Source organism: Lithobates pipiens, unplaced genomic scaffold (genome assembly GCF_037356315.1).
Source record: "Lithobates pipiens isolate NorthernLeopardFrog02 unplaced genomic scaffold, aLitPip1_a1.2 Scaffold_8, whole genome shotgun sequence".
In the NCBI taxonomy this organism is placed as follows: Eukaryota; Metazoa; Chordata; class Amphibia; order Anura; family Ranidae; genus Lithobates; species Lithobates pipiens.
The window spans coordinates 226348172-226374925 of NW_027507903.1; the positions used below are offsets into that span (position 1 = coordinate 226348172).

General features: G+C 39.6%; 1 protein-coding gene across 2 annotated transcripts in view; it reads right to left on the reverse strand.

Annotated features, from left to right (window-relative positions):
* Positions 1–619: 619 nt before the first annotated feature.
* The window catches only part of SLC38A4 (solute carrier family 38 member 4), a 118129-nt gene continuing 91994 nt past the window's right edge, over positions 620–26754 (reverse strand). For both annotated transcript variants that reach the window (XM_077473063.1, XM_077473062.1), the window contains exons 10-16: positions 25714–25983; positions 25370–25449; positions 23991–24091; positions 18853–18977; positions 8219–8363; positions 6671–6768; positions 620–1479 (exon numbers count right to left, since the gene is read on the reverse strand). In XM_077473063.1, coding sequence (XP_077329189.1) covers positions 1378–1479; positions 6671–6768; positions 8219–8363; positions 18853–18977; positions 23991–24091; positions 25370–25449; positions 25714–25983 — 921 coding nt within the window. In that variant the 3' untranslated portion in view covers positions 620–1377. The remainder of the gene's footprint in view (positions 1480–6670; positions 6769–8218; positions 8364–18852; positions 18978–23990; positions 24092–25369; positions 25450–25713; positions 25984–26754) is intronic.

Below are 26754 nucleotides of genomic sequence, written 5' to 3' on the forward strand. Positions count from 1 at the left end.
ATGTTTGCACATTGCTATAAGAAAAGAAACTGGATATGTGCAACCTGGTTCTGTATGTTTGTAGGTCGCTTAAGCTATTAGATATCAAACAACTAATTAGGTAGATAAAATTGTACAATGACCATATCTGACAAATTTATGGTCTGATTATGGCATGATCATTTGCACGTTATGTCTAGGTATTGCATTTTTTTCCTTAGTTTTCACCACTCCACATAAGGTCAGATCCATTAGAGTTCAGGTAACCAAAACCTCAGGTACGCTGCACGTAAAATGTATGCCCAGGATCATTTACCAAATGTGTCTAAATGTGTCTAAGTGCAGCAGTGTCTTTCCTCTTCTCCTTATAGCTCCTGATCCAAACCAAATTCCTGTACATCAGGGAACCCTACATTTCCTCATATTTACTATAAATTAAGACCTAAAGGTTTATAAATCAAGATTCTCAGGACTGCATATTCAAAAATCTGTACAATGGTTCAACTATTCATACATATTAGGCGCAAACTACTGTAAATAAGATCAGAAAATTCTAATTCAACTGTGAATAAAATCCAAACCACTTATGGCCATTATGATATCTTTAAAACAGAGGTTTTGAAGGACTTTAAAGCCAATATCTAGACAGCTTTTTATTATTGATACAGTGGGGAAGACTTAAAATCTTTGTAAGGCATTCTGTTTGTGACCCCATTGAAAATATATATAAAAAAAAAATGGGGGTGGGGTGCAATTGTTACTAGGATAGGGTGTTAGGGTGGCAACAAAACACTCTGAAATTCTAAGTCCCTTAAAAAATGTAGTTTTGTTTTAATATGCATCCCCACTGGGGAGAGTTTCTTGTCTTGACAGGAAGTGAAGGGAAATCTACCCAATAGGAGCCCACAGGACAAAAAAAAAACTGAAGCAATTCCTTTATCACTCTATTCAAAATGGAAGGAAATATTTTGAAGCTCGGCTTTCACTATTAGGTATGATGTTATATTTACAATCCAGAGATAAGGAATCCACTAAGGGCTTTTAGTATGAAGGAAAAAAAGTCCAAGTTTGTTTACTTTCCAAGATGCACATTTTTCAGAATCCATCTCCACTAAAAACATGAGCAGTGGTTGCAAAAATAGAGTTCTGGCATAATCCATTCTCCAGTATCCTCCATTGATCCTTATTCCAGCAGCTCATCCATGATTTTATCACTTGTTTCCATGTACTCAATTTCAGTAGTTCTAGAAATATTAACATGTGCATGTATAATGCATAAATAATCACCCCTAAAAAGGTGTTCAGTATCACATTTGTTGGTACCAACAACAGTCTTTGGACTCATTTAGTCATTTTAGTCTTATAGCCACTCACTCTCGTGTTAAGGCACAAGCAGGGTTAATGATGCTTGGAGGAAAGTGGGTTATGGATCCAATCGGATATAATAAGTCCCATGCTTCCAATCATAAATATGACTCCAACAATAAGGAATACAAGGGCCTACAGGGCAAAAGAAAAACATTGAAATTGATCACTGAACATCCTGTCATACAGAAAGTCGATTTTAAAAAAATTAACATAAAGCTTTCTAACAATCTTGTCGGGGTGGTGAGAAATTAGTAATACATGAGCTGAAATACTTTTCCTAGGTAAATTGATCTTCCAGGCCCCTTCCAGTGCTAATCACACAGCCATGTGATCTCTGCTCATGGGATCAGGCTCCCAGAAGCTTAAATTACACGTAGCGATATAATTATTCTTCAAAGATAAAGTGACATGTGTGCTGACATCCGCTGCTATCCAATCAGATCCCGTCCGTGAAATCCAGAAGGATGGTAACCCTATTTTCCATCCATCTGGCGGATCGGATGAGATCAGATGATCATCTGATCTCCCCATAGAGGAGAGTGGGGCTCTCACAGGTCCGTGTCTGTACAGTGAGTGGAGACGGACCTGTCATCCGCCTGCTCAGCAGGGATCAACGGATCGATCCCCCGCTGAGCAAAGCGGAGTCCGCCGGGCAGACTGCCCCGTGTGAAAGGACCCGTATTTTGTTTTTCTGCTGCATTGTTATGTCCCAGTCCTCTCCTTTCTTTTCACTTTAAATTGTTTGGAATGAGAAGTGCATATTAGTTGTGGATATCTGCATTGCTCTATGCACACTACACATTCCTAAGGCACGGTTCACACTGACGCAACAATTACTCTGACTTTGAGAGTATATGTCGCATGGCACGTAAAAAAATCAGACCTATGAGAGCTGTCTTAAATGGTCCAACTTGTGTTGGTATGACTTTGGAAAAGGTTCCTGCACTACTTTGGTCCAACCTCTGTCCAATTTCAGCCCATAGAATTAAATTAAAGTCGCATTCAAGTCTGATCCTCATCTTCCTTGACATTACAAGAAGATTACACAGGCATTCCCTGAAGTTGCTGCTAAGTCGCGCCAGAGTCGCACCAAAATCGCCTGGTAAAGTCGTGCAATTTTCAAGTCGTGGTAGCGTGAACCGAGTCTTAGTCCCTAGTCCAATCAAGAAAGGGTGGCTATATTCCCATATACATTGGGACCATGGAGAATGAATGTAGCTACCCTATAACATGAAATTGGATCACAGCAGCAAACAAAGGGACATTTTTTGAGTTAGGAATACATATTTGAATAGAGTTTTCTTTAAACCAGCATTTAGTGGCACTTCAAGCATTTGGTTATGTGAGCAGCACAGCAGCAAGTTCACAGCAGTTTTCTCCACGTAATGATTATTTAATTTACTCTAGTACTATTGACATTTGGGTATATGTGTGTTTTAATTACATGTTAAATTTTTTGCTTATTTTTTGCTGGCCATATGTGGACAGATCCTTTGTTTGTTATAGCAAAAGATGCAATAGCGCTTACAATGTGCATTCTACTTCCAAGTCTAGAATTTTCTGCTGTTTTAACAATCTAATAGTATGTTTGTTTCAACATGTTGGGAGATTGCTATAATATGTTGCACCTTTTGTGAAAATAGGTTAAACTATTAATGGCTTAGGTCAGATTACTGAGATTTATACTTGGGCTGAATAACTACATTATGCGGTGGGGAACAGCGCCCTCTACAGCTGTGAATCACTTATAACATTACTGTAATAAATTCACCAATTTTTCTACATGGATGATTCATTGTTCTAAGATTCTACCTGTACATTTCTAGGGTGTGTAATGTAATACAACTTGTTTTAACATAGACAACTGGCTAGGACAAAAAAAAAAATGTGAGGGCAAGTACATTTGTTCAGTTATTATGAAATCGGAAATAATACAACTCGTAAGAAAACCTACTTATTAAGAATTCATTTTACAGTACCATCTAAACCTAACTGCTGTGCAGTAAGATTTATATGGAAGAGATTCTGTAATATAGGTTTGATAGGAATGTTTAGGAAGGCATCATATTTAGCCACATGTGAACTGCCCACTCGCAATGTACTGCGGATGGGCGGCCCACATAGGCAAAGCAATATACCTGTATGTCACTACTTGCTTCCGTGTTTAGGAAGCATGCATGCCCCCGGCACCCGGTGTGATTGTACACAGTAGGACGCTGTCACCGAGTCATTGCCAATGCTTCACACCCGAGAGGCCTGCTGATCGACTGTGTACAATCATAACCCAGAGCTTTGTGTTGACAATCGACACAGAGCTCTATACAGAGGGAACGATCTGTCTGTTTTTCAGGGATGAGAAACTTAGAGGTCATTTAGTAAAAGCAGTACACTAAACACATATTACACATAGTTAGGCACACATTTAACCCGTTGATCGCCCCAAGATGTTAACCCGATTCCAGCCAGTGTATTAGTACAGTGACAGTGTATAGAATTATCACTGATCACTGTATTACTGTTACTGGTGATGTCAGTGGCAGTTAGTCAGTTCCCCTCAGCATCAGTTATTGTCAGATTGCACCCGGAACCAGTGCAGTCCCATTATAAGCATCTGATCACCGCCATTAGTAGTATATAAAAAAAATGTCAGTCTTTATACCATAGTTTGTAGGCGCTATAACTTTTAAGCAAACCAATCAGTATATACACTTTTTGGGATTTTTTTTTTTTTTTTTATCAAACACATGTAGCAGAATACATTTTGTCCAAATATTATGAAGAAATACAACTTTGTTTTAATTTTTTTTTTATTGGTTATGTTTTGTAGCAGAAAGTATAAATATTGGGGGGGTTTTTCCAAAATTTTGGGTCTTTTTCTGTTTAGATCACAAAAAATAAAAAACCCAGTGGTAATCAAATACCACCAAAAGAAAGCTCTATTTTTATGAAAAAAAATGATATAAATTTTGTTTGGGTACAGCGTTGCATGGCCATGCTATTACCAGGTAAATTAGCAGTTAAAAGCACTAACTCCAGAGCTCAAGTGATTAATCGTAGCAATTCTAAGCATCACAATATGTTACCTTTGTTTTGCAAACTTTCACTGTCATTAACGTACTGTTAAAACTGTGCAATTCACTGTGACAATAGACATAATGTGATGAATAGGTCAATACTCCCTCTGGTGGCCAGAAGAGGCAAGATGTAAATGTGCTTTTAGGGCACTTTCACAATTGGGCCTCACCTTGTCAGTGGCACTGTTTTAGTGACGCTTTACCGTAGTTTTAGCGGCTCTTTTAACCCACTAGTGGGCAGGATTTTTTGGGAGCAGTGTGTATACACCACTCCCAAACCTCCCCAAAGGTGCTGCTTGCAGGACTTTTTTTCCCGCAAGCACTCGGGCTTTCACACTGAGGAGACATGAGAGGTGCTTTTCAAGCACTTTATTGACACTTTACTTTACTTTTAGCACAAAAACAGGTAAGTGTCCTAATATTTAAAGTCAGCAATTACAGTATTTTTTCTGAAGGAGCCTGGAGCTCTGCTTTAAATAGCGGTCTCCATAGTTTCCAATATGTTTTTTTTAAGGGTAAATAACATACAACTAGGCAGAAAAAGTGGGATAGGAGATAATAAGTTTGGCACTTATTGGTTTTTACATTATGTATTGTGCAACTTCACACAAATTGAAGAATAAAACAATGTTTTGTTTTTACTGCTAAGCGTAGTTCAGTTTAATTTGGTGGCTAGTGTTGAAATAAAATGTAGAATTAAAAAGCTATGTAGCACCCTCTACCATAGGTAGGTGCTAGAGTGAGGATTTTGATAGGGAAACTGTCAGTACACGTAAATTTGGGCAGACCTATGCCTCAGGCTAGGTCTGCTTGTTTTGATCTGGGGGGCAGGGAGTGGTTAGTGCAGCAGTGGGTGTGACCACCTGTGCTTTAGTTCTTAGGCGCCTCCCCTGCTTTGAGGAAGAATGATCTGGAAGAGTGGCAGGGCCTAGGACTGGAGTGGCAGGCAGCTCTTGTGAGGTGCCCTGACCAATCCCCAACTGGAATTAGCAGGGGACAGGCCTCCCATATAAGCTGGGGTAACAGCCCACTAGGGGAGGAGCTGTCAGCCCAGGAGACATGGAGAATGGAGTACTAGGCAGCAGCAGGGGCCCCATCCCCATCTGGTAGGGGGTGCAAGGCCTAGCGGAGGAGCAGGAGCCTGGGAGAGCTGGGAGGGAGCTTCAACTTTACACGGTTATGGATGAAGTGTTCTGGAACAGAGAAGCTGGAGAAGCTGCCAGAACGTATGTCCAGTTAAAACTCTTCATCATGGACTCGAGGCAGGAGAAGGTTGGTGAGTGGACCCCAGTGGAGTTCTGGATGAGGCATGCCAGGGGAGAGGGGTGCAAGGCCAGAGGAGAGACTGTGGGGAGATTGTCAAATCGCTGCGGCCTGAGGGCATAGGATTTGCAGGCCGGACTAGCTGGGAGCAATAGTGCACCAATCAGCACATGCTACTAAACTACTAGGCAGATGGGAAGAGGTACTGCAGACCTCTGGCCTAGTAACAGTGTAACCAATTCTAGCCAGCAACTAAGACTGTTCAGAGTGGTCTCTTTTGTCAAGGGAGGATGATGTGACAGGAAGAGTAATGGTCTACAGTGGAAGTTTGTGCAGGAGGGTAGAAGTCCTGAGAGCAACAGTCTCCAGGAGATACGCAGGGGAGGAGAAATAGTCTGTATGTTGTTATGCAGGGGAAGCGCCTGTAGATATTATGTGTACATCAGTACTTCACGGCTCAACCTTTTGTTCTAATTCTTAAATATGATGGCAAAGCAACTATTCCATGGGCATTCCATATTTCCATTCCCCCAACCAAGTTATATTCCCCAATAAACAAAAAAAAGCTCAAAATGACTGTTCATTGTCTCAGAAAGGATAGATGGAGTTCTGGCAGCAGGGTGACACGGTGGATGTTAGTTACTAATAGCAACCAAGCACTACAGATTTACTGTTGCTTAATGATTTTGTTGATAACCCCTTACTCCTTACCTAATTTATGTAATGTGGCCAAGGATGTGCTGCCACATCTTACAATTTTTCCTGGGTCTTAGATGATGTATGAAAAATGTCCATGGTCCACTTTTAGAACCCAACTCATCATTTGGCATCTTTGAAAATAATTCTCCTTGGGTTAGTCAACCCTCTAAATTGTGTGTTGTAAATTTCCTCTGTTACTAAGTTTATGGAATGCTAGGTACATGTGGAGTGGACTGGCAGAAATGTATGTTATTACATTAATCTTTATCACATTGTTATGCTCTTACCCCAATTTTCTGTGGGGAACGGAGAGGTTCCTTTTTCACTATTCGTAGATAGAATGCAGCTGGAAGAATGAAGATCAAATTTGTTGCTGCAGATGCACCTACAATTATAAGACATTTGTATTATTCATTTTTTTTACTGACTTGATATGCCTTTAATAAGATGAAACACTAAAATATGATTCAATAAAACATAAATACTAGCATGACAGCTGTTTGTACAAGTCAAGTGCTTTAGCTGGGCTCCATTCTATCATCATTCATTTAAAGAATCGACTGAAACTGCAATGAGACTAGATAACACATCTGTTTCTAAATTCTCTTCATTTGGGTTGACTTACTAATGAGTACAGAATATTTTCTTAGCTTGGTGCATTTGGTGAAGCTATATTCATTTGGAATACCAATAAAGTACATTTAAATTACAAAGTACCTTTGGGATAAAGGTTTTACATGAATAAATAAAAGTAAATTATTTTAATCACCCCTGCCAGTGGTAAATGCATTGTCTCAGCCATATAAACTGACATATTCTGCAGGAGAGTTTGTGCTGTGAAAAACAGACTTGGTGGCTGGATTAACAGATGAAAATAGAAGAAAGGAAGCCTAAAAAGGCAAACTAACAATGGCGGCCTCTCATGCAGGGTTCGGGGGCGCCGCCTCCCTAATCCATGTGCCCGGGCCCTAATCTACATGCAGGGCGCCAGAAACATGGATTCCAATTTTATTTTTTATTTTTTTTAAGCACATGATTAGAGCCTGATTTCAAAAAGGGTGGGCTCCGGGTGCAGAGCCCATCTAGTTATGTGACATTAGCAAATTAATATTCGCTTATGTCTTCCTGTTTCTCCTCCCAGCTAATCAGGAAGCCAGTCTTGAGACCCGATTGGCTGGGAGTCCTAAGACCTGGTTGGCTGCGAGTCCTAAGTCCTGATTGGCCGAGAAGGGAAGCAACCGCCGGGACTCGGGAGGAGACGCAGGGGGGAAGCTGCCAAAGCTGCAACCTGGATGGAGCAAGTGCGTGGCTGGCGGGGGTCTGGCTGGCTACGGGCGAGCGATTCGGCAATCAAGTGATGGGGAAGCGGCAATGGATCAAGCAAGCGAATGTCTGGGGGGGGGGGGGGTGCTTGGTTGGCTGGCTGACTGGGGGGCCTCGGCCCCCCCAAGAAAATTGAGTAGCAGATACCACTGCAATCTAATATAACCATCACATCCAAGAATATGTAAGCTGCAATATCATAAATATTCGCTTGTGGGTCTAATACTGTTTTAATAAACAACTCAAATTATTTTTTTGGGTGGAATGGGGCAAAGCTTGGTACTCATCAGTTTTTTTTTTCTGGCACCAAACAGTATGTGCGAATAGAAAATATAAGAATTATTCTTGCTGCATGACATGATTGCCACAGTATATACCATAGCAGGTGGAATATTCCAGCAAAACACCTAATGGGAGAACCAGCCGAAACCTGTTCCTCCCGAAAATCTCAAGTTTACCTATTGTATACATTTACTATTAAATATTTAAAAAAAGTAGACTGAAAAACATACCAATGAAACCAAAGATATCCTTAATAGTAGGCACAAATATGACAAGGGTATTATTAAAAGCCAGGAGAATAAAAGCAATCAGGAAATGCCTAAGCAAGCTGAATGGCCTTCCAGGAAATAGCAGCGTAGTGAGTGATGAGCGGATCTGAAAAACATAAAAGAAATAATATATGTAATACACAGATCACAATTCTTACAGTTATAGAAGCAAAACAGCTCTGAATATTGCATTTCTAATACACCAACATTTTGTTCTGTAGAAAACAAAGCAATTCTATTTAAGACAAATAAAATCTACAGCGACTCTAAACTGTATCATTGGGGTTTATTTACTAAAGGCAAATTCACTTTGCACTACAAGTGCACTTGGAAGTGCAGTTGCTGTAGATATGAAGGGGAAATGCAAGGAAAATAAAAAATATCATTTTTGCTTGCACGTGATTGGATGATAAAATCAGCAGAGCTTCCCCTCAGATCTACAGCGATCTACAGCAACTGCACTTACACAAGTGCATAGTGGATTTGCCTTTAGTAAATCAACCCAAACTTTGTATGTTTTTTTACTATGTGAGTAACTAAATGCACACCTTCATGCATTTCTTAATTTTTTTTTTATTATTATTATTATTATTATTATTATTATAGTAGGGACCTATATATAAGAAAACCAGGGAAAAGGAAAAAAAATTCTTGGCAACTAAATATAAAATATTGTGCATGAATGTTTTATTTTTCTTAATTTTATCCAGTAAGTGGAACGCTCAGGTTCCAGGCAATTGTTAAGTGTATACAAAGCTCAAAGTTCAACTAAAGGCAAAACTTTTTTGTTTTTAGTTTTGAACAGAGTGGAGATGAATTAGAACACCTACGGTATTCGTTTTTTTATTTCCGCCTGTGCCCCCCTTAGGGAGAGTCACCCTCTCTATCTGGCCTATTTACCATGATCATTGAAAGTGAAAGTAAAAGAAAATCCCAAATTTTTGGGTTGTCTCCAGAAAAGTAATAGAGGGCAAATCTCCCAATTGGGACACTCATTCTGGTGACTTGAGAGTCCCCAAAGGATTTCCTTAAAGTGTTACTAAACCCACAATAGTCAAATCAGTCTGTATATACAGCAAAGCATGCTTGTTATACTCACTGTGGAACCTAAGGAGGTAATCCTCTGCATATGCACATGTTCAGTTTGGTGTATTGATAGAGAGTTTATTTTTTTCTTGGGAGAATGGGAGCGTGCAAATGATCAGCACAGGGCCAATCAGCACTGTCCAGACAGATGGTCAGGGGTCTTGCATTCTCATGTGAAATTCGTGGGAGAATGAAAACTCCTCCTACAAGCTTTAACCAGACACTTATAGAAGTCACAAGACTGCTCTAACTGCTGATGAGAAAAGGCATTTAGCAGTTTATATTTACTAAAATAATTGCATTTACATGTTCTGTCTAGTGTGGGAGACCAAATATAGTGAATGCAGGGTCCTGGATTTAGTAACACTTACATTTTCAGGGATTTCCTCTCACTTACTGTTTTGGCTATTGGACAAGAAATTAAGGGCTCTTTCACACATAATGTCCGTTTTTGACAGACTCAGTTTGCTCAGAGGGGATTGCTCCGTTGATCCCCGCTGAGCCGGCGGATGATAGGTCCATCTCTGCTCACTGCAGAGACGGACCTGTTAGATCTCCACTCGTTGCTATGGGGGATCGGATGAAAACTGATCCGCCTGTCTGTTTTCATCTGATCAAATCCAATAGATGGGTGGAAAATAGGGTTTCCATCCGACTAGATTTTGCGGAGCAGATCGGATCTCAGCAGACATGCCACCACTGACATCCATCACTCCATAGAACTGTATGAATCGTCCATTCTGGTTTGCCTAAAAACTGACAGGGGACCTGAAGGATCCGCATGTGTGAAAGGGGCCTAGGGGAAATCTCCCCAATGGGACATGGATGGCAAAAAATTAACTGACAGGTGTTATGACCCTGCCTTACAGTTTTGGAATTTGCATTGAACAATATTTTTAGAGAGCTCTCCCAATGTGCTTTTTACATTTCTGGGGCCCATTGTCTGCATGAGCCAGTGTAAAAGGCAAACATAGCCTTTAGCAGTGCCGGGACAAGGTCATCCAGTGCCCAGGGCAAAGATGTCAAACTGTGCCCCCCTTTCCCTTAGGGTTAGGGTCAGGGTGCCCCCTACCCCTGCAATAAACCATTGCACCAGGGGCAGCTACCCCTCCTGTCCACCCCTTGTCCCAGCCCTGGCCTTTAGGCCCCTTTCATACGAGTGATCCGATCAGGTCTGCTTGTTAGTTTTCAAGCAGACTTGACAGGATGGTCCATGTATATGGAAGGTGTATGCTTACAGCTGCCTACCTCCATTCTGATCTAGTCTGCAAAAAAAAAACAAAGGGGGATTCGTACCTCTTCGTACGGACAGCTGGTCTGTTGACACCAGACCACCCATAGAGTAGAGCGGGCTGGATTTGTGGGCACGCTGCATAAACTGTGCAAACAGGGATCTGTCACCTGCCTGCTCTGCTCAGCAAGGGATCAGCGGACAGCTCCGCTGCTGGGGAAAGCGGATGTGCCCCCTGTGAAGAGGGCCTTAAATAAAACCTGCTATTGGAGAAACAAGGAGGCTATCATTGCTGAGCTCTCATTTAAAAAAAATACTAGATGTCTTTCTTTTGTGTTCACTCTCTGCGATAAAATTCAGTCTGTCTGTACAGCTCTGGGCTGTGTTGCAGTGCGAATGGGACACACAGAAAACAATTATTTAATGTGTGTTCTTGCGGCGACAAGTGTTTTAAATAACAATAAAACACTCATAACAGCATTATGCGGTTGATTTACTAAAGGGAACTCCACTCGCACTTACAAGTACAGTCGCTGTAGATTGCTTTAGATCTGAGGGGAAGCTCTGCTGATTTTATCATCCAATCATGTGCTAGCAAAAATGCTCTTTACTTTTTTCCTTGCATGCCCCCTCAGATCTACAGTGACTGCACTTTCAAGTGCACTTGCAGTGCAAAGTGGATTTGCCTTTTTCATAAATAACCCCCTATGTGTGAATTTGCCCTCAGAACTACTTACCTGGAACAAGCATGCAGATATTGACTTCTCTGATTTTCTTTATCTGTATACTTTTTGTGACTCAGTGACACACAGTATTAAATCTAGTGGGTCATCATGGCAGCCTGTCAGTTAGCATTTTTCAGATGACGGCCTGATATTTGAGGGCAGGTTTACTTTAAAATTGTTGTGAATATTTTTGTCGCATGTTATGTCATTTCTGCAAGCAAGCTAGGGGAAGTTAATGAAATGTGAGAGATTTTTATTTCTTGTAGCTAATTTTTTCACAGTGCTCACTGCTCAGACCAGTCAATTTCCTTGTTAAAAATGAATGGTCAGCTTTAGGCTATATACCAACGGTATTCCTGATGTTTTTTTTATACATTTTTCTATGTAGTTTACATTAGCATTGTTGGGTATGTTTATCTCTAGGCTCTTTTATAATATAATAAATCTACTTTCACATAGCTGGTACTCCAAATTGTAAAGCAAGATCAACATATACAATAAATAATGTAAAATATTTCTGATATATGATAGACACCCAAATATACATCTTACGTGTAAACAACATTTTGTCAGTAGCTCTGGAAGCAAGCCTTTCACTACACTAACTGAAGGAAAGTAGGTGAAAGTTCAGCAGTGGTTTGATGCAGATTCAATTTCTCTGAGGAAAATGCTTTGGGTGGATGGAGAGAGGACGCTACTATTACCTGCTACTATATAATTAGTTTTGACTGAAGCTGTTTAACCACTTACGGACCACCCGCCGTCGTTCTAGTCAGCTCAGCTGTTTGACTTTGAATATAATTGTTATGGCAGCAGATAGCTGCCATAACCCGGGTATCTTCTTAAACAGTGGGCGGTCCGCTTTCAGATAAAAGTGGTCTCTGCGGCAGCATCATCACTTTTATCGGCAGCGGGAGAGGTGCCCCCTTCCCGCCGCTCCCCGGTGGTCTCCGCCGCTTACCGGAGCCATCGGTAGAGGCAGAAATGATTGAGTCCTTTCTCCTGAGAGATATGGAGTTGAGTGAGGGAAAGATGGCCCCCACTGGGCTCCATACCATCGGATGACGGAAGCAACATCAAACGTCACTTCCGCCCAATGGTCTTAAAAGGCAATTTTTTTTTTTATTGGAAAAAAAGACATTTTTTTTTCTTTTTTTTTTATTACTTTTAAGTGTAAATGTGAGATCTGAGGTCTTTTCGACCCCAAATCTCACATTAAAGAGGTCCTGTCATGCTTTTTTGCCTAATACAAGGGATGCTTACATTCCTTGTAATAGGAATAAAAGTGACACAAAAATGTTTCTTTAAAAAGACAGTGTAAGTATAAAAAAATAAAAAGTAAAATAAATAAGAAAAAAACTGAAAAATGTAAAGCGCCCCGTCCCGCCGAGCTCGCGTGCAGAAGCAAAAGCAAACGTAAATCGCGCCTGCCTATGAAAACAGTGTTTAAACCACACATGAGAGTTATCGCCGCGATCGTTAGAATGAGAGCAATAAGTCTAGCAAAAGACCTCCTCTGTAACGCAAAACTGATAACCTGTAAAAAAATGTCAACTTCGCCTATGGAGATTTTAAGGGTCAGAGTTTGTCGCCCATTCCACGAGCGGGCACAATTTTGAAGCATAACATGTTGGGTATCAATTTACTCAGCATAACATTATCTTTCACAATATATAAAAAAGTTGGGCTAACTTCACTGTTGTCTTGCGCTTAAAAGACTGCTGCGCAAATATGGTGTGACAAAGTATTTCAAGGACCGCCATTCTATTCTCTAGGGTGTCTGAAAAATATATATAATATTTGGGGGTTCTAAGTAATTTTCTAGCAAAAAAAACTGATTTTAACTTTAACGAGTTTGAAAAATAGACCTGGTCCCTAAGTAGTTAAGCAGCATGCTAATTCTCAATGAAAATGACAAAACTTGTTTTGCTGTTTTTGATATTGGTAATAATAATTACCAAAAACTTGATTGCTATAAGAACTGCTGTCAGTTATCAGTGGAAACTCAGAATATTATATGTAAACAAACAATACCATCTATTTTAGTAGAATACATTGAAAGCCTGGATCTTAGGCTGCTTTCATACTGATCAGCTTTTGATGCGCTGAGATTTTTGTGAAAAATTTCCTACTAATAAGCTGCTTACAGTTGATGACTACACGAATCCTAGCCTTAATTCAAAGAGAAAAAAATTGCAGTCAATTACAGGACAGTTTTGCGTTGTTTAGTACATAATGGTTCCTACCTGCTTGGTAAGGATTATCACAGTTTATTCTTCTGGTTCTCTTCCTGGCACATGATAAAAAAATATTCTAGCTAATTTTATATGGCCACGCATGCATACCTTATATTGATGTGAACATAATATCGGTATGAATTATTAAAACTCAACTACAAGTAAAAATCTTTCCTTGCAGTGGGGATGCCCTACAATGCAAGTGTTAAATACTCGTTAAGGTCTAAGGCCTTATTCACACGGCCGTAATTATTTTTACTGATGTTACTACACGTGTTTTATAGGAGAAAAGTTCCTGTGTAAAATACTCATGTAAAGAAGCGTATGCGTACATAACTGTGAATGGGGCGCACCTGTAGATTATACACAAGAAAAAAGTGAGATTACAAAAAAAAAAAAGTTACAATTGAAATTGTAAATGGCATTTCCCATTTGTAAACAAAGCAGCCAGGGGTTCTCTTCATCTAAACCAAACACATATCCTAGATGAGAGACCCCACAATTAAAAAAACATACTAGAGTGGGGTTCCCTCTAAAAATCCATACTAGATGGTTATCCATGATAAGGGTCTATATGGGTCTAATATTATTATTATTATTATAATACAGGATTTATATAGCGCCAACAGTTTGCGCAGTGCTTTACAACATGAGGGCAGACAGTACACTTACAATACAATTCAATACAGGCGGGACTAGAGGGCCCTGCTCGTTAGAGCTTACAATCTAGAAGGGAGGGTCAAGTTGAAAAAAAAGTTAATAAAAAGTAATATACAATAGATATTAAGGGGAACTCCATAAAAAATACAAAAAAAAGTGTGGGGCTTCCCCAAATTCCATGCTAGAACCTTCTGGTCTGGTATGGATTATAAAGTGGAACCCCATGCAAAAAAAAAAAGTACCTGGTCCCTCAAAATTCACAGTGGATTCTTATCAGAGACTGCAGTCTGGCTGGTCAAGAAAGTGTGTACCCCTCAAACAAATTAAGGCCACAAGCCCTCAAGGAGGGTACCTTGCTGGGGTCAAATCACATTGTTCAGCATTGAGGATCCATCATCAATCACCAACCCGCCAAGACGATCTACTCCTAAAGGGCTCCTTATTGCAGGCACCCCCTACCTTTCAGGTGAATGAACACAAAGGGGCAAAAGCTGACAGCATTGCCCATAATCGGTTCATGTACATAAAGTATGTGGTCAATGACCACACTAGAGATATCTGCAAGCTTGTTTACAAACCAGAAAGCAGCGGAATAGTGGCTGCTAGAATACGGCAGCTGCCTGCATCATAGCAACCAATGAGGCTGTGCAGCCACTAGCTTTTCAGCAACCAATGATGCTAGAAGCCTGCACAGCAGTACGTTCTCATTGGTGGTAATATTACTGCCAATAAATTAAAGAGTTCTTGCTGCTTGCAGCGGGAGGTTCAGGGGGGTGAACGAGCTAAAATGTTTAGCCAGTCCACAAAGCAGAGACAGAGTTTCAAACCCTGCACTGCCACAAACCTGGGATCTGTGGGTTACAGAAGAGAACTGGAAATGCTAATACATTTCTTTGTGATTTTATTTCAGTGCATGGGACATAACAAGGCAAGCAGGATAACCTGTACTGGCAGAAAGTGTACTTAGACTAAAAAAGAAAACTAATACAGCCACCTCATCTAAAGACCTGTAAGCTGCGATTTGTTATATTTTTATTTTTTGGGTTTAAATATACTGTAACAAAAAAAGTTGACCCTGTGTTCACTTCAATCATCCATTCATTCGCTAGCAAAAATCCAGTTTTCTATATTTCCCTTGCACATAATTGAGTTTTCCCCTTTGTAAAAAGAATATTCGCTACTCCTTTAGTAAATCGATGCCAATGTATTTAAAGGGAATGAAATCACACAGGTTTAGATTAGTATTAGATACTTATGAACTAGATAATATTAAATACAGTACTAATGTATTCAAAATAATGGGACTCCTGATTTGTGTTGTCTTAGAATATATGTGTTCAGGGTAATATTTAGCTACTAATAACATGGTCATAAATCACTATCTCAAATGAGGACTCCAATGTCCCAGCTAGTTCTCGTATCTATAAATTGAGTTATTAACACTGGATGAGTTCGGCCACCTGTTTCCTGTTTCTGCTTCAATGTCTAGTGCTTTTCTGTTTAAGCCACACTACATTTACATCAGCTTCCATATACCACAGCATAGCCCCTGAACACTCTGCACTATAAACAGCTGCATTGGGAATTTTCAAGAAATAAACTCAAACTATTGATTAAATTAGGTTTCCAGGAAAACTAAGGGACACAGTTCTGATGTTTTCTCAGGACACAGAGCTATGGTTACATTTTTTACTTGTAGTTCTATCTGAATATAGTCTTAGCCAATGAGGAGAGAGAGACCCGGGACAGCCAAGACTCCCATGCACATCGCTGGATCAAGAGGGGGGTTCAGTTAAGTATTTCATTGAGTATTGGGGAGGTTGTGGGGGGAGTAGAACATAAATGTTTTTTTACCTTCATGCATAGAAAAAACTGTTTAAAACCTAGTGGTTATAAATACGGAAGATTTTTTTACCTTCATGCATTCTATGCATGAAGGTAAAAAACCTTTTGTCTGCTACTCCCCCCACAGCCTCCCCCTAATACTCAATTAAATACTTAATCAAGCCCCCTCTTGATCAAGCCCACTCTTGATCTGGTTTCCTGAATTCTGGGAACCCGGCTAATGATATCATATTTCCCAGGAGTCTTCAGAATGGCTTTCTCGGCTAAGCTCACCATCCTGCTTGCATGCCTGAGCTAAGGGCTGATGGATTCTAGGAAGTAAATGTTACATAAATCATCTGCCAGTGTATATTCGGTGACCCATCGCAGTTTTGCTGCGGAAGTGACGTTCCGTCGCCGCCATCTTGCTACACCCCTCACTCCTTCCCAGTAAAGATACACTAAGAAGGGGGAAAGTGGACACGTTGTTACACCCACCAGAGTTTTGCATTTTAGACTTATTCATAAGAGTAAAGTGAGTGAAATACAGGACTTAGAACTCCGTCTGACTGGCTAGATGTTGAATTTTAAAAGCAGCAAACGTCTGTCAGATTAGCAAACCTGTGAGATGAGCAGGGTTACCGCTGCTTTTAAAATTCAAGATCTAAGCAGTCAGACGGAGTTGTAAGTCCTGTATTTCACTATATAAACTGACTTTACTGTTATAAATACGTGTAAAATGCAAAACTCCGGTGGGTGTAACAACATGTCCGCTTTACCCCTTCTTTACTGTGGACAAGTGCGTGGTGTAGCAAGATGGCGGCAACGGAAGGTCACTTCCGCAGCAAATTGTGATGGGTCGTCGAATATGCCGTTACAACGTTACTCAAGGCAGCCACAACCAGAAATGTAAGATGGTGTTTTTCAAAGCGATTTCTCTCCAAAATAAAGCATGGAAATCTGTATGGATGGGGGAGTTTGCTTTAAATATTAAAAATGCATTAAATAGAGTTTTTTTGTGTTGCACAGATGCAGCGTAGTTCTGCTTTACGCCAAATGCAGAGCATTGCAACTAATGTATGTATGCTCTGGAAGTCACATAGGGGGTTATTTACTCCATTTTGTACTACAAGTGCACTTGGAAGTAAAGTCGCTGTAGATCCGAGGGGGACATGCAAGGAAAATAAAAAACAGCATTTTAGCTTGGACATGATTGGATGATAAAATCAGCAGAGCTTCCACTCATTTCAGATTTACCCCTTAGATTTACAGCGACTGCACTTCCAAGTGTACTTTTAATGCAAAGTGGATTTGCCTTTCGTAAATAACCCCCATAGGCTGGTACCCACATTTTTTCTTTCCTTATTTTATTATCTGATCACATGTAATAAATATCAAAAGAAGCCTATTATTACATAAAAATATGAGGGGCCACTGGGACATGTAATCGAAATCCACACTGCATTTGCCTGTAAAAATGAATGTTTAAAATTGGACATCCCAGGTGACTGGCAATATAAACAGATTTCTTTTTAGTGGCATTATGGCGAAAAGAATAAATTACAAATACATTTTAAAATGAGGAACATTTTATCCACTTTTTTTTTATTTCCAGAATAGTCTAATGTAATACTTGTTTTAATTTCCAGAATAGTCTAATGTAATACTTGTTTTAATTTCCTGAATATATATATATATATATATATATATATATATATATATATATATATATATATATATATATATATATATATAATTCTATATGATTTTTAGCACTGTGCCGTTTTTTTAACGGACTATCTTAACACAAGCCCGAGGCAGCATACATACTGTAGGCATGATTTTGCATGAGAAAATCAGCTCTAAAAATAATTCAATTTCTTTTATTATATGCATGATTTATTAGTTGCAGTTATAATTACTCATTTTTTGTCCTGATGCCGATAAAAACGGCAGACTATCCGAATAACCTGTCACTTAGGAATGTACATGTCTAACAGATATCATTTTGTAAAAATGTCTAGAGGCCTTTTTCAATTTTTCGCAATTTTTCTGCCTAATAGTAACTGACAATGCTGAGCCAGACTGACAGGTAAAACACGTTTGTTCGGAGGACATAGGAATATTTATGACAGGGGACGATAGGTCATTTCAAAGCTACCGACTTATCTTTGTTATACATCTCCAAATTGTATCTGTCTTTTAATCTATCTGTCTCGGATTGATATACTACAGAAGTGGAGAATGCTCACTTAGTTTAATGAATAAAGCGAAGCTGTATTCACTTCACTCATCCAATCACATGCAACTAAAATTTGATTCAAATTTAAAGTTGATACAGCCTAAAGCTATATTTTTTTTAAATCTAAATATCTGTTACATTTCACAAGAAATCAATATCTTGTTTTGAGGACGAGGCATTGCAACTCTCCGTTTCTATCAAAACATTTTGAACACTTTGTGACAACCGGATTATATTTATAGCACAGCACATGAAAGGTAATACTGCCATAACCAGCCAACAGCTGCCTTAAATCTTCACAGAGCAAAAACTACAGCTAAGAACATTATCCAGGTTTATTCAGGAACTACACAGTAGTAGTTCAGTACAGTAGGAAAACTACAGATGGAACAGTAGAGGGCGCCACAGCATGTAAGCCATATGCATTCCATTGCTGAGTTTCACCTATCATTTAAGTCATTTATGTGACAACTTTTATTTCTAACTCGAATGCAGCCTAAAGCAAATGAAGTACAAAAACATTTTCCATATATATATACGATTTTTTTTTTTTTATATCTGTGTTTTTAAAAATCTTTTAAGGCACTTACTGGGAACAAAACAATTGGCACTGTCAAGGTCACTGCCACCAGCACTGCTAAGCGGACACAGAGAAGAAGGGTATCAAATCTATATACTTTTGTGTAGGTGTGAAGTAATTCGTCTTGAACTTCTCCTGCAAGGAAAGGAAAAATGTAAACATAAAATGTATAATTGCTGCTGTTTACTTGTTTTTACATTGCCAGCATATTATGCAGCACTCATAGCTCCCAATGGTCCCTGATTTCGAGGGACTGTCCCTGATTTGGAGCAATGTCACTCTGTCCCTCATTCCTTCTCATTTGTCCCTCATTTTGGTCTGATCTCTATAGATGTATATAAAATGCACTTTTTATCTATCAAAAAGTGTTTTCCAGCACTAACCTTTCATCTGATTTCTAAATGGCTGCATTTATAAATTCCAAAAGCCAATATAAAGGAATAGTAGTGGTAAAAAAAAAAGCACTTCTGGGTTTAACCAATTTTGTTTTTTTGTACAATTCTCCTTTAAATTGGCTTGGCAATGGGTGTGTCCTATGCCTGCCTACTTTTGCTGATAGGTGTCCCTCATTCCCATATCAAAAAGTTGGGAGGTATGAGCACTGAGTATACCATATTGTGGAATGGCACAAATTGCACGCAAAATATCTTTATACTGGAAGAGACTTTGCAGTTTATATGTGTAATACACACATAAAATAATAGAAGAAGTCACAGCAGTGACAATGCCACCAACAAATCCTTTTCAATTACTGTCACAGGTACAGAAACCGCTGTTATTACTTTGACTTCAGCTATAAAAATAATAATATCAGCAATTTGTCTTTACTATCCAAGGGTCAGCAACCCATAGATCGTGATCTACCAGTAGATCATGCCCAGGTGACTTGTAGATTGTTGTCTGGGCTTGCTGACCCGGCATGCCAGAACATCAAACATAGTGCAGTGCAGTGTGCAGAGGGACTACTTGTAAAGTTGGAGCTGTAGGAGCAAGAGGTGCATAAGCCTCCTCGGTAGTGCTGGCTCCTGTCCCATGCCGAGTACCAACTGCACTCCACCTCTTATCCTGGCTAGCGGTCTCCAGAGTGGTGCCAGCAGCAGGAAAGGAGAGATCTTCATCACAATGTGAAGCAATACACTGAGTATAATAGTATAGGACAATTAGAGGTTTAAATCAGGTGGGAGGAGGCGACACTGTACCCAGTGATCTTTGAATTCTCCCGTGTTGTTCGGGTCGTTTTACACCTCTTTAAGATTGCCTACCCCTGCAGTATATTTGATAGTGCATGTAGGAGACTGAATGTTTGAATGACATAATATATATATATATATATATATATATATATATATATATATATTTATTAATTATATACATAGATAGATAGATTTATCTATCTATCTATCTATCTATATCTATCTATATCTATCTATCTATATCTATATCTATCTATATCTATCTATATCTATATCTATATCTCTATATATATATATATATATATATATATATATATATATATATATATATATATATATATATCTATAGATATATCTATAGATATATATATCCTGACTCTGCCCCTGCTGTAATAGTTCTGCTCCTTACTTGTAAGGCACGGCCAATAACAAAATGATAACTTGATCTTAACACCCTCTTGGTTGTCTTTATGTGTGACAGTAGCAATGACTATAGCCTTATGCACTTGGTGAAAGGAAGTGAAAGGAGTTACTGACAATTACTCTGGAATTTAAAGTATATCTAATTCCAATAACAAAAATGTAGTATATTGCAACTAGCCTTAGATGTGCTGGCTGCATTATTTATTTTTTCTTTTTACCTTGTCAATAACACACTTTCTTTTCTGGGATAGCAAAGCTGGCTCAAGTATACTGTATTTATGGAGGAACAGCAGCAGTGTCACCCTAGAACGGGAAGTGTTTTAGTACTAAAAAAAATCCCCCCCCCTCTTCTAATTAGCATAACCTAGGGGGGAGTGATTTGTAGGCTGCAGAAAGAACTGGGATCAATGTAACTGATAAGAGAGCAGCACAGGCAGAGAGTACAGGAAGCTATAAACTTACAAGATTTCTAGTAGAATCAATGCGTATATTTAACAGACCAAAAGGAAGCGAATTGCGAAGTTCACTGCACTTTGCAACTATGCTGTCTGTGGCTGTGATCAAAAATGATGTAGAGCACGTGTATGGTATTGGATGGGAGCAGACCTCAGTGCATTATGACTAAAACTGATAAGGGTAGGAAAAAAGTTCCCTGTTCATTTAATGCTTTAAATTGAGATGGAGTCTGATGACGCAGCCCTTCCTGGCTGTAGGAAAGGGAGGGGTGGCATGGAGGAACCAAAGGTCCCTAGTAACCAAAGGCCACTAGAACCCATAGGCGTGAGCACAGGGTGTGCCGGATGTGCCTGGGTACACTCTAATCTGGGGCTCAACAACCCATCAATCCCAATCACCTGTCAATCACGGGCATGTGATGGGTAAACTGTGAATCTTCCTTGACGATTCCCGGGAAAAAAAATAATATTGTAAAAAAAAAAAAACTACTGACACCATTTACTGTTATACTGACACTGTCCACTGTGCTGCTGACACATCCACTGCCTTACTGACTGACATCACACAATGTCCTACTGACACCAACCTCTGCCCTACTGACACAATCCAATGCCCTACTGACACTGTATACATACACACACACACACACACACACACACACACACACACACACACACACGCATGCGTGTTTGAGATTTGGGGTGACACCCTAATGCAATGGGCTGCGCACACCTATGCTAGTAATTAATAAGGAAAAATGTTTGTTGCAAATAAGCAGATATCCACATCAAAATTTTAAACCCGGATTTGCTTGGAGGACTGAAATCAATGTGCATTACAATATTCACACACAAGTCTGAGACTTTGCAAGCACAAAATTTACATTTAAGCGATGTAAAAATAACTAAATCTGTGCACATTACAGACAAATGGAGATAGAGTTTATCTTTCATTGATCAGAGCACACTAAATTGCTGACAGGTGAAATTGGAGAGGCCTGTACAGATTGATGTAGATGTTATTGCTCTGGGTAAAATGTTTTACAAGCAAAAAACATACGCAATGCAATGTGTTATTTTAAATGTGAGATATGAAAATGTCTATAAAAAGCATCACAAATATATTAGGTTTCTTTAAAAAGAGCAATTATTTTTTTAAATGTGTATTCATTTTGCTCTGGAAGATGATGCCAATAATAATAATCCCAATTTGGAACATTGACCCAATTTGGGGCATGCATAGTGTGCTCTTCCATGTGCCGGTGATGTATAAAATACTGTCCCCCATCAGATGGTGTCCGCCCTGTAATGCGCTTGTGCAGTTCGGAGGACAAGGAGAAGCTGAACATCTCTGAAGATAAACGGCGCCTGCGCAGTGAGTCCAGGTTCAAGCCCCATCATCCAAGTGGACATAGAGTTAGAATAGAAAATAGCCGTGCGAAGCGAGGCTGTGTCTGAAGTGTGGCGAGCGAAGCGAGCCCGCGAGGGTCCCTGTTACTATGAGCAACCGTATGTCCACTTGGATGGTGGGGCTTCAACCTGGACTCAGTGCGCAGGCGCCGTTCTTCTTCGGACACTTTCAGAGGCTCCTTATCCTTTGTACTGCGCAAGCGCTGCGCCTGCGCAGTACGGGGCGGACACTATTCGATGGCCGGACACTTTTTGACAGAACATTGGCTATGGAGAGGCTACTGCAAAATTTCTGCATGGGTAGCATAGTCTCTGGATGAACTCTAGCACAATATTCTGCCGAGGTCAGCAAATAGATAATTGTCTGATGATACTTCATGTAAGAATGAGAAGTGAGGTATTGTAAATATTAGCATTTTGGATGTTATGCAAAAGAACTTTGACCCGAACAGAGACTGAACTGTGCCACATGTGATGATCCTAAATGCTCTAGGATTAAACATGATTCTGCTGGATGAAACTGACAACCACCTATTTGAAATAATTACATTAGTCAGATTTAAACTTTCTTTTTCCAATAGTTTTTTTTACAGGACTGTCAATACAGGCAGTATCACAGTTATCTGATGTCATGATTATTTTGATGAAATAATTATATTTTTTCAAGACCAAATTTGGTAAATGAGTAGGTTGACCAATAGGCAATTATTTTCATTAATAAGGATAATCAGTCAGGGTGAAAAAACGAGCTACCCAAATCAATTTATTTCTTTGTTGATTGTGTTTATCTTGACGTGTTCAAGTCTTTTCATAGTTTCATAGTAAGGTTGAATAAAGACACCGGTCCATCCAGTTCAACCTGAGTGAGTGTCTACAATTGTCACATTTCACACTCACATCAGTCCCTACCCTCAAGGAGCCCACAATCCAAGGTCCCCATTCATATACTAGGGCCAATTTAGAACAGAAGCCAATTAACCTACCTGCATGTCTTTGGAGTGTGGGAGGAAACCGGAGTACCCCGAGGAAACCCACGCAGGCACAGGGAGAACATGCAAACTCCAGGCAGGTAGTGTCGTGGTTGGGATTTGAACCAGTGACCCTTCTTACTGCTAGGTGAGAGTGCTAACCACTACACCACTGTGCTGCAACATAGACAACATATTTTGATGAAGAAGGTCCATGATGGGCAACTATGCTCCTTGAGAAACTCACAGCAATGCAGGTTAACGTGATAGCTAAATATCAATAATGCTGGGCTCCCTGCATAGACCATTATCCCCACACTATGTTGACAAAACAATGCTCACATTATAAGCAGCTTGGGTCAGCTCATTCTTGATATCGCTTCCTCATTTTTCCACCCCTCCACTCATCCTCTTCTTCTATTTTCTCCCACTACCCCCAACCCTTCTTGCTTTCCACCTACATTTGCATATACCAGTATTTCCAACTACACTTGCTGTTGACAAGTGAATGTTTTGAAAAGGGAAGGTAAAAGACATGTCATCATTTAATCTAATTTAGAATGCTTTGACCTCTCAATCCTTCAAATTTCTGATTTCACTTATACATGCAGAATTTTGGAGTTTAAATATCAAATACTAAATGCTCTCAGCATTTGGCCATATATTAGAAACTAGATATTAGAAAATAATTGTACTCACCATAAAATGTAAGATAACCAAAAAGTGCAGCAAAGAGATACATCACAAGCATTGCTGTTATTGAAAGATTGGAAACGGTCTGCATTTTTCTTCGGGATCGACTAGAAAAACACATTGAAAGCATGTCAGGCTATCATAAAAAAATATATATATTAAGCATGCACTGATAATTGCATTGCGAAAGTAGTAAAGAGTTATTTACTAAAGAAGCAGAAGCTAAATAAATGTGATCAATATTCCATACTCTTATTGCCCAAATGATAAATCAATATGAATATAAATATTTTTTGTAAGCTCTAACAAACAGGGCCCTCTGAATCCTCTTGTTCCAAATTGTAATGTACAGGCATACCCCACTTTTAAGTATGCAATGGGGTATATTTACTAAAGCTGGAAAGTACAAAATTAGGCTAACTTCTGCATAGAAACCAATGAGCTTCCAGGTTTTATTACCAAAGCGTAATTGAACAAGCTGGAGTTAGAAGCTCATTGGTTTCTATGCAGTGAGCCTGATTTTCCAGCTTTAGTAAATAAACCCCATTTGCTTGTTGCCTTATAAAGCAGGGGTCACAGACCGGTGCTGGTCCTTGGCCCGCTGGGACCCAAGCCACGTGGTCGAGGTTGGTAGGTGGGCGTAGCAAGCTGGCACAACCTGCACTCCTACGCTCCGCACCCCTTCTCCCAGCAGCACTGCTCTCTTCCCTCTCTATGGTCACAAAGAAGGGGAAAGAGGAGAGCCCTTAGCCAGTGACAGGATCTCATTGCACTGGTGAGACCCAGGCTGCACCACCCCCCACCCCAAGCCAAGGTGACGGGCTGCCACCCCCCCATATGATAAGGTGTAACCCCCCTGAGTTGAGAGGCTGCAACCACCAAACAAATAAACCGCCAAATCCCCCCTGGTCCATGCAATCTCCACACAAATAACCATCAAATCGACCCACCCCCACCAGGTCCATGGAGGGGTTGACTTCCGAGCAGCTGGTCCATAGTGCCCAGGAGGTTGGGGACCGCCGTTTTAAAGGGCAAGTGAACTTTACCATAAATAAATGTAAAACAGGCCTTTTTTCATTGACCACCTTAAAACCTTAGACCTCATATGAAAATATTTTCATCAGCATACTGGCCAAAAATTATGGATGTAACCTGTGCCATCTGTGTTTTCTTCATAAAATATGCGCCATCTGTAAAGTGCAATGAGCTGCATCCAGACACCCTGATTATGATCTCTTATATTTTCTGACCAGTGCTGGCAAATGCTCATCATGGCAGAAAAAAAAGAGCAATGACAGATAGTAAACAATTTGGATGGCTGCATTTGAGGCTATGTGTGGGGATATTAATCAATGCATCTGTCTAAAACATAAACGTGCATGTACCTTTTGAGCTCACTGTAGATTGGTAACACCTCTGGGTGGCACACAAAAGCAAAAGCCAAGATTGGAATAGCATAGGCTGTCTAAAAGATATAAGAAGGAGAAGGAATTATGTGCTATGCTCAAAAAAGTACATTACACTATAATTGACACTGTTAAAGCCATTTTGAAAATGATTTGGACCTGTGCTGTTGAAAAAGATTACTGCACAGAAAACTGGTTAAAATTTTCAAATACGGTTCACTGGGGTCTGTATATAGCACTGCCTATAGACTTCATGAACATATAACCATAATACATATAAAAGGGGTATATTACAAATGAGTAAAACAACCATACAGCCTTACCTGGGAGTTGAACACAAATAATTTGGGCTTGCATTTTTCATCTGTGTGGGCTTCGATTTCCACCACACTTCCGTGGGTATTGTCTTTGTGTTCACCGATCCCTGCTGTTTCCCCTTGATTGTAATCCATCATAAAGTTCACACCAGAATCGATAGTAACATTTTGTATCATAAGGGGATGCAAATGATAGGTATTATTGCTTGTCAAATTTCCTTGATGGGGGTCCAGCAAAGATAATGGGCACGGTATCTGAGTTTTCTTGTAAATCACCTGGAATAGAAAAAAATGTTTTGTATTTTTTATTACCAGTGTTATCAAGAGCTGGAATGTCTTATCTTAACCACTTGCTTACTGGGCACTTAAACACCCTTCCTGCCCAGACCAATTTTCAGCTTTCGGTGCTCTCACACTTTGAATGACAATTACTCAATCATGCAACACTGTACCCAAATGAATTTTTTGTCTTTTTTTTCCCACAAATAGAGCTTTCTTTTGGTGGTATTTGATCACCTCTGGGGTTTTTATTTTTTTGCGCTATAAATGAAAAAATACCGAAAATTTAGAAAAAAAAAACGCATATTTCTTTGTTTCTGTGACAGAATTATGCAAATTATTAATTTTTCTTCATACATTTTGGCCACAATTTATACTGCTACATATCTTTGGTAAAAATAACCCAAATTAGTGGATATTATTTGGTCTTTGTGAAAGTTAGAGAGTCTACAAGCTGTGGTGCGAATCGCACAAAATTGATCACATCTGATGTACTGGTGGACTATCTCGCTTCTTGTGACCCAAACAAGTCAGGAAAGTACAAATACCCCCCAAATGACCACTTTTTGGAAAGTAGACATTCCAAGGTATTTAGTAAGATGCATGGTGAGCTTTTTGATGTTGTCATTTTTTTCCCACAATTCTTTGCAAAATTAAGATTTTTCATTTTTTTTTCTCCACAAAATTGTCATTGTAATAGGTTATTTCTCTCACATGGCATGTGTATACCACAAATGGCACCCCCCAAAAAATTCTGCTACTCCTCCT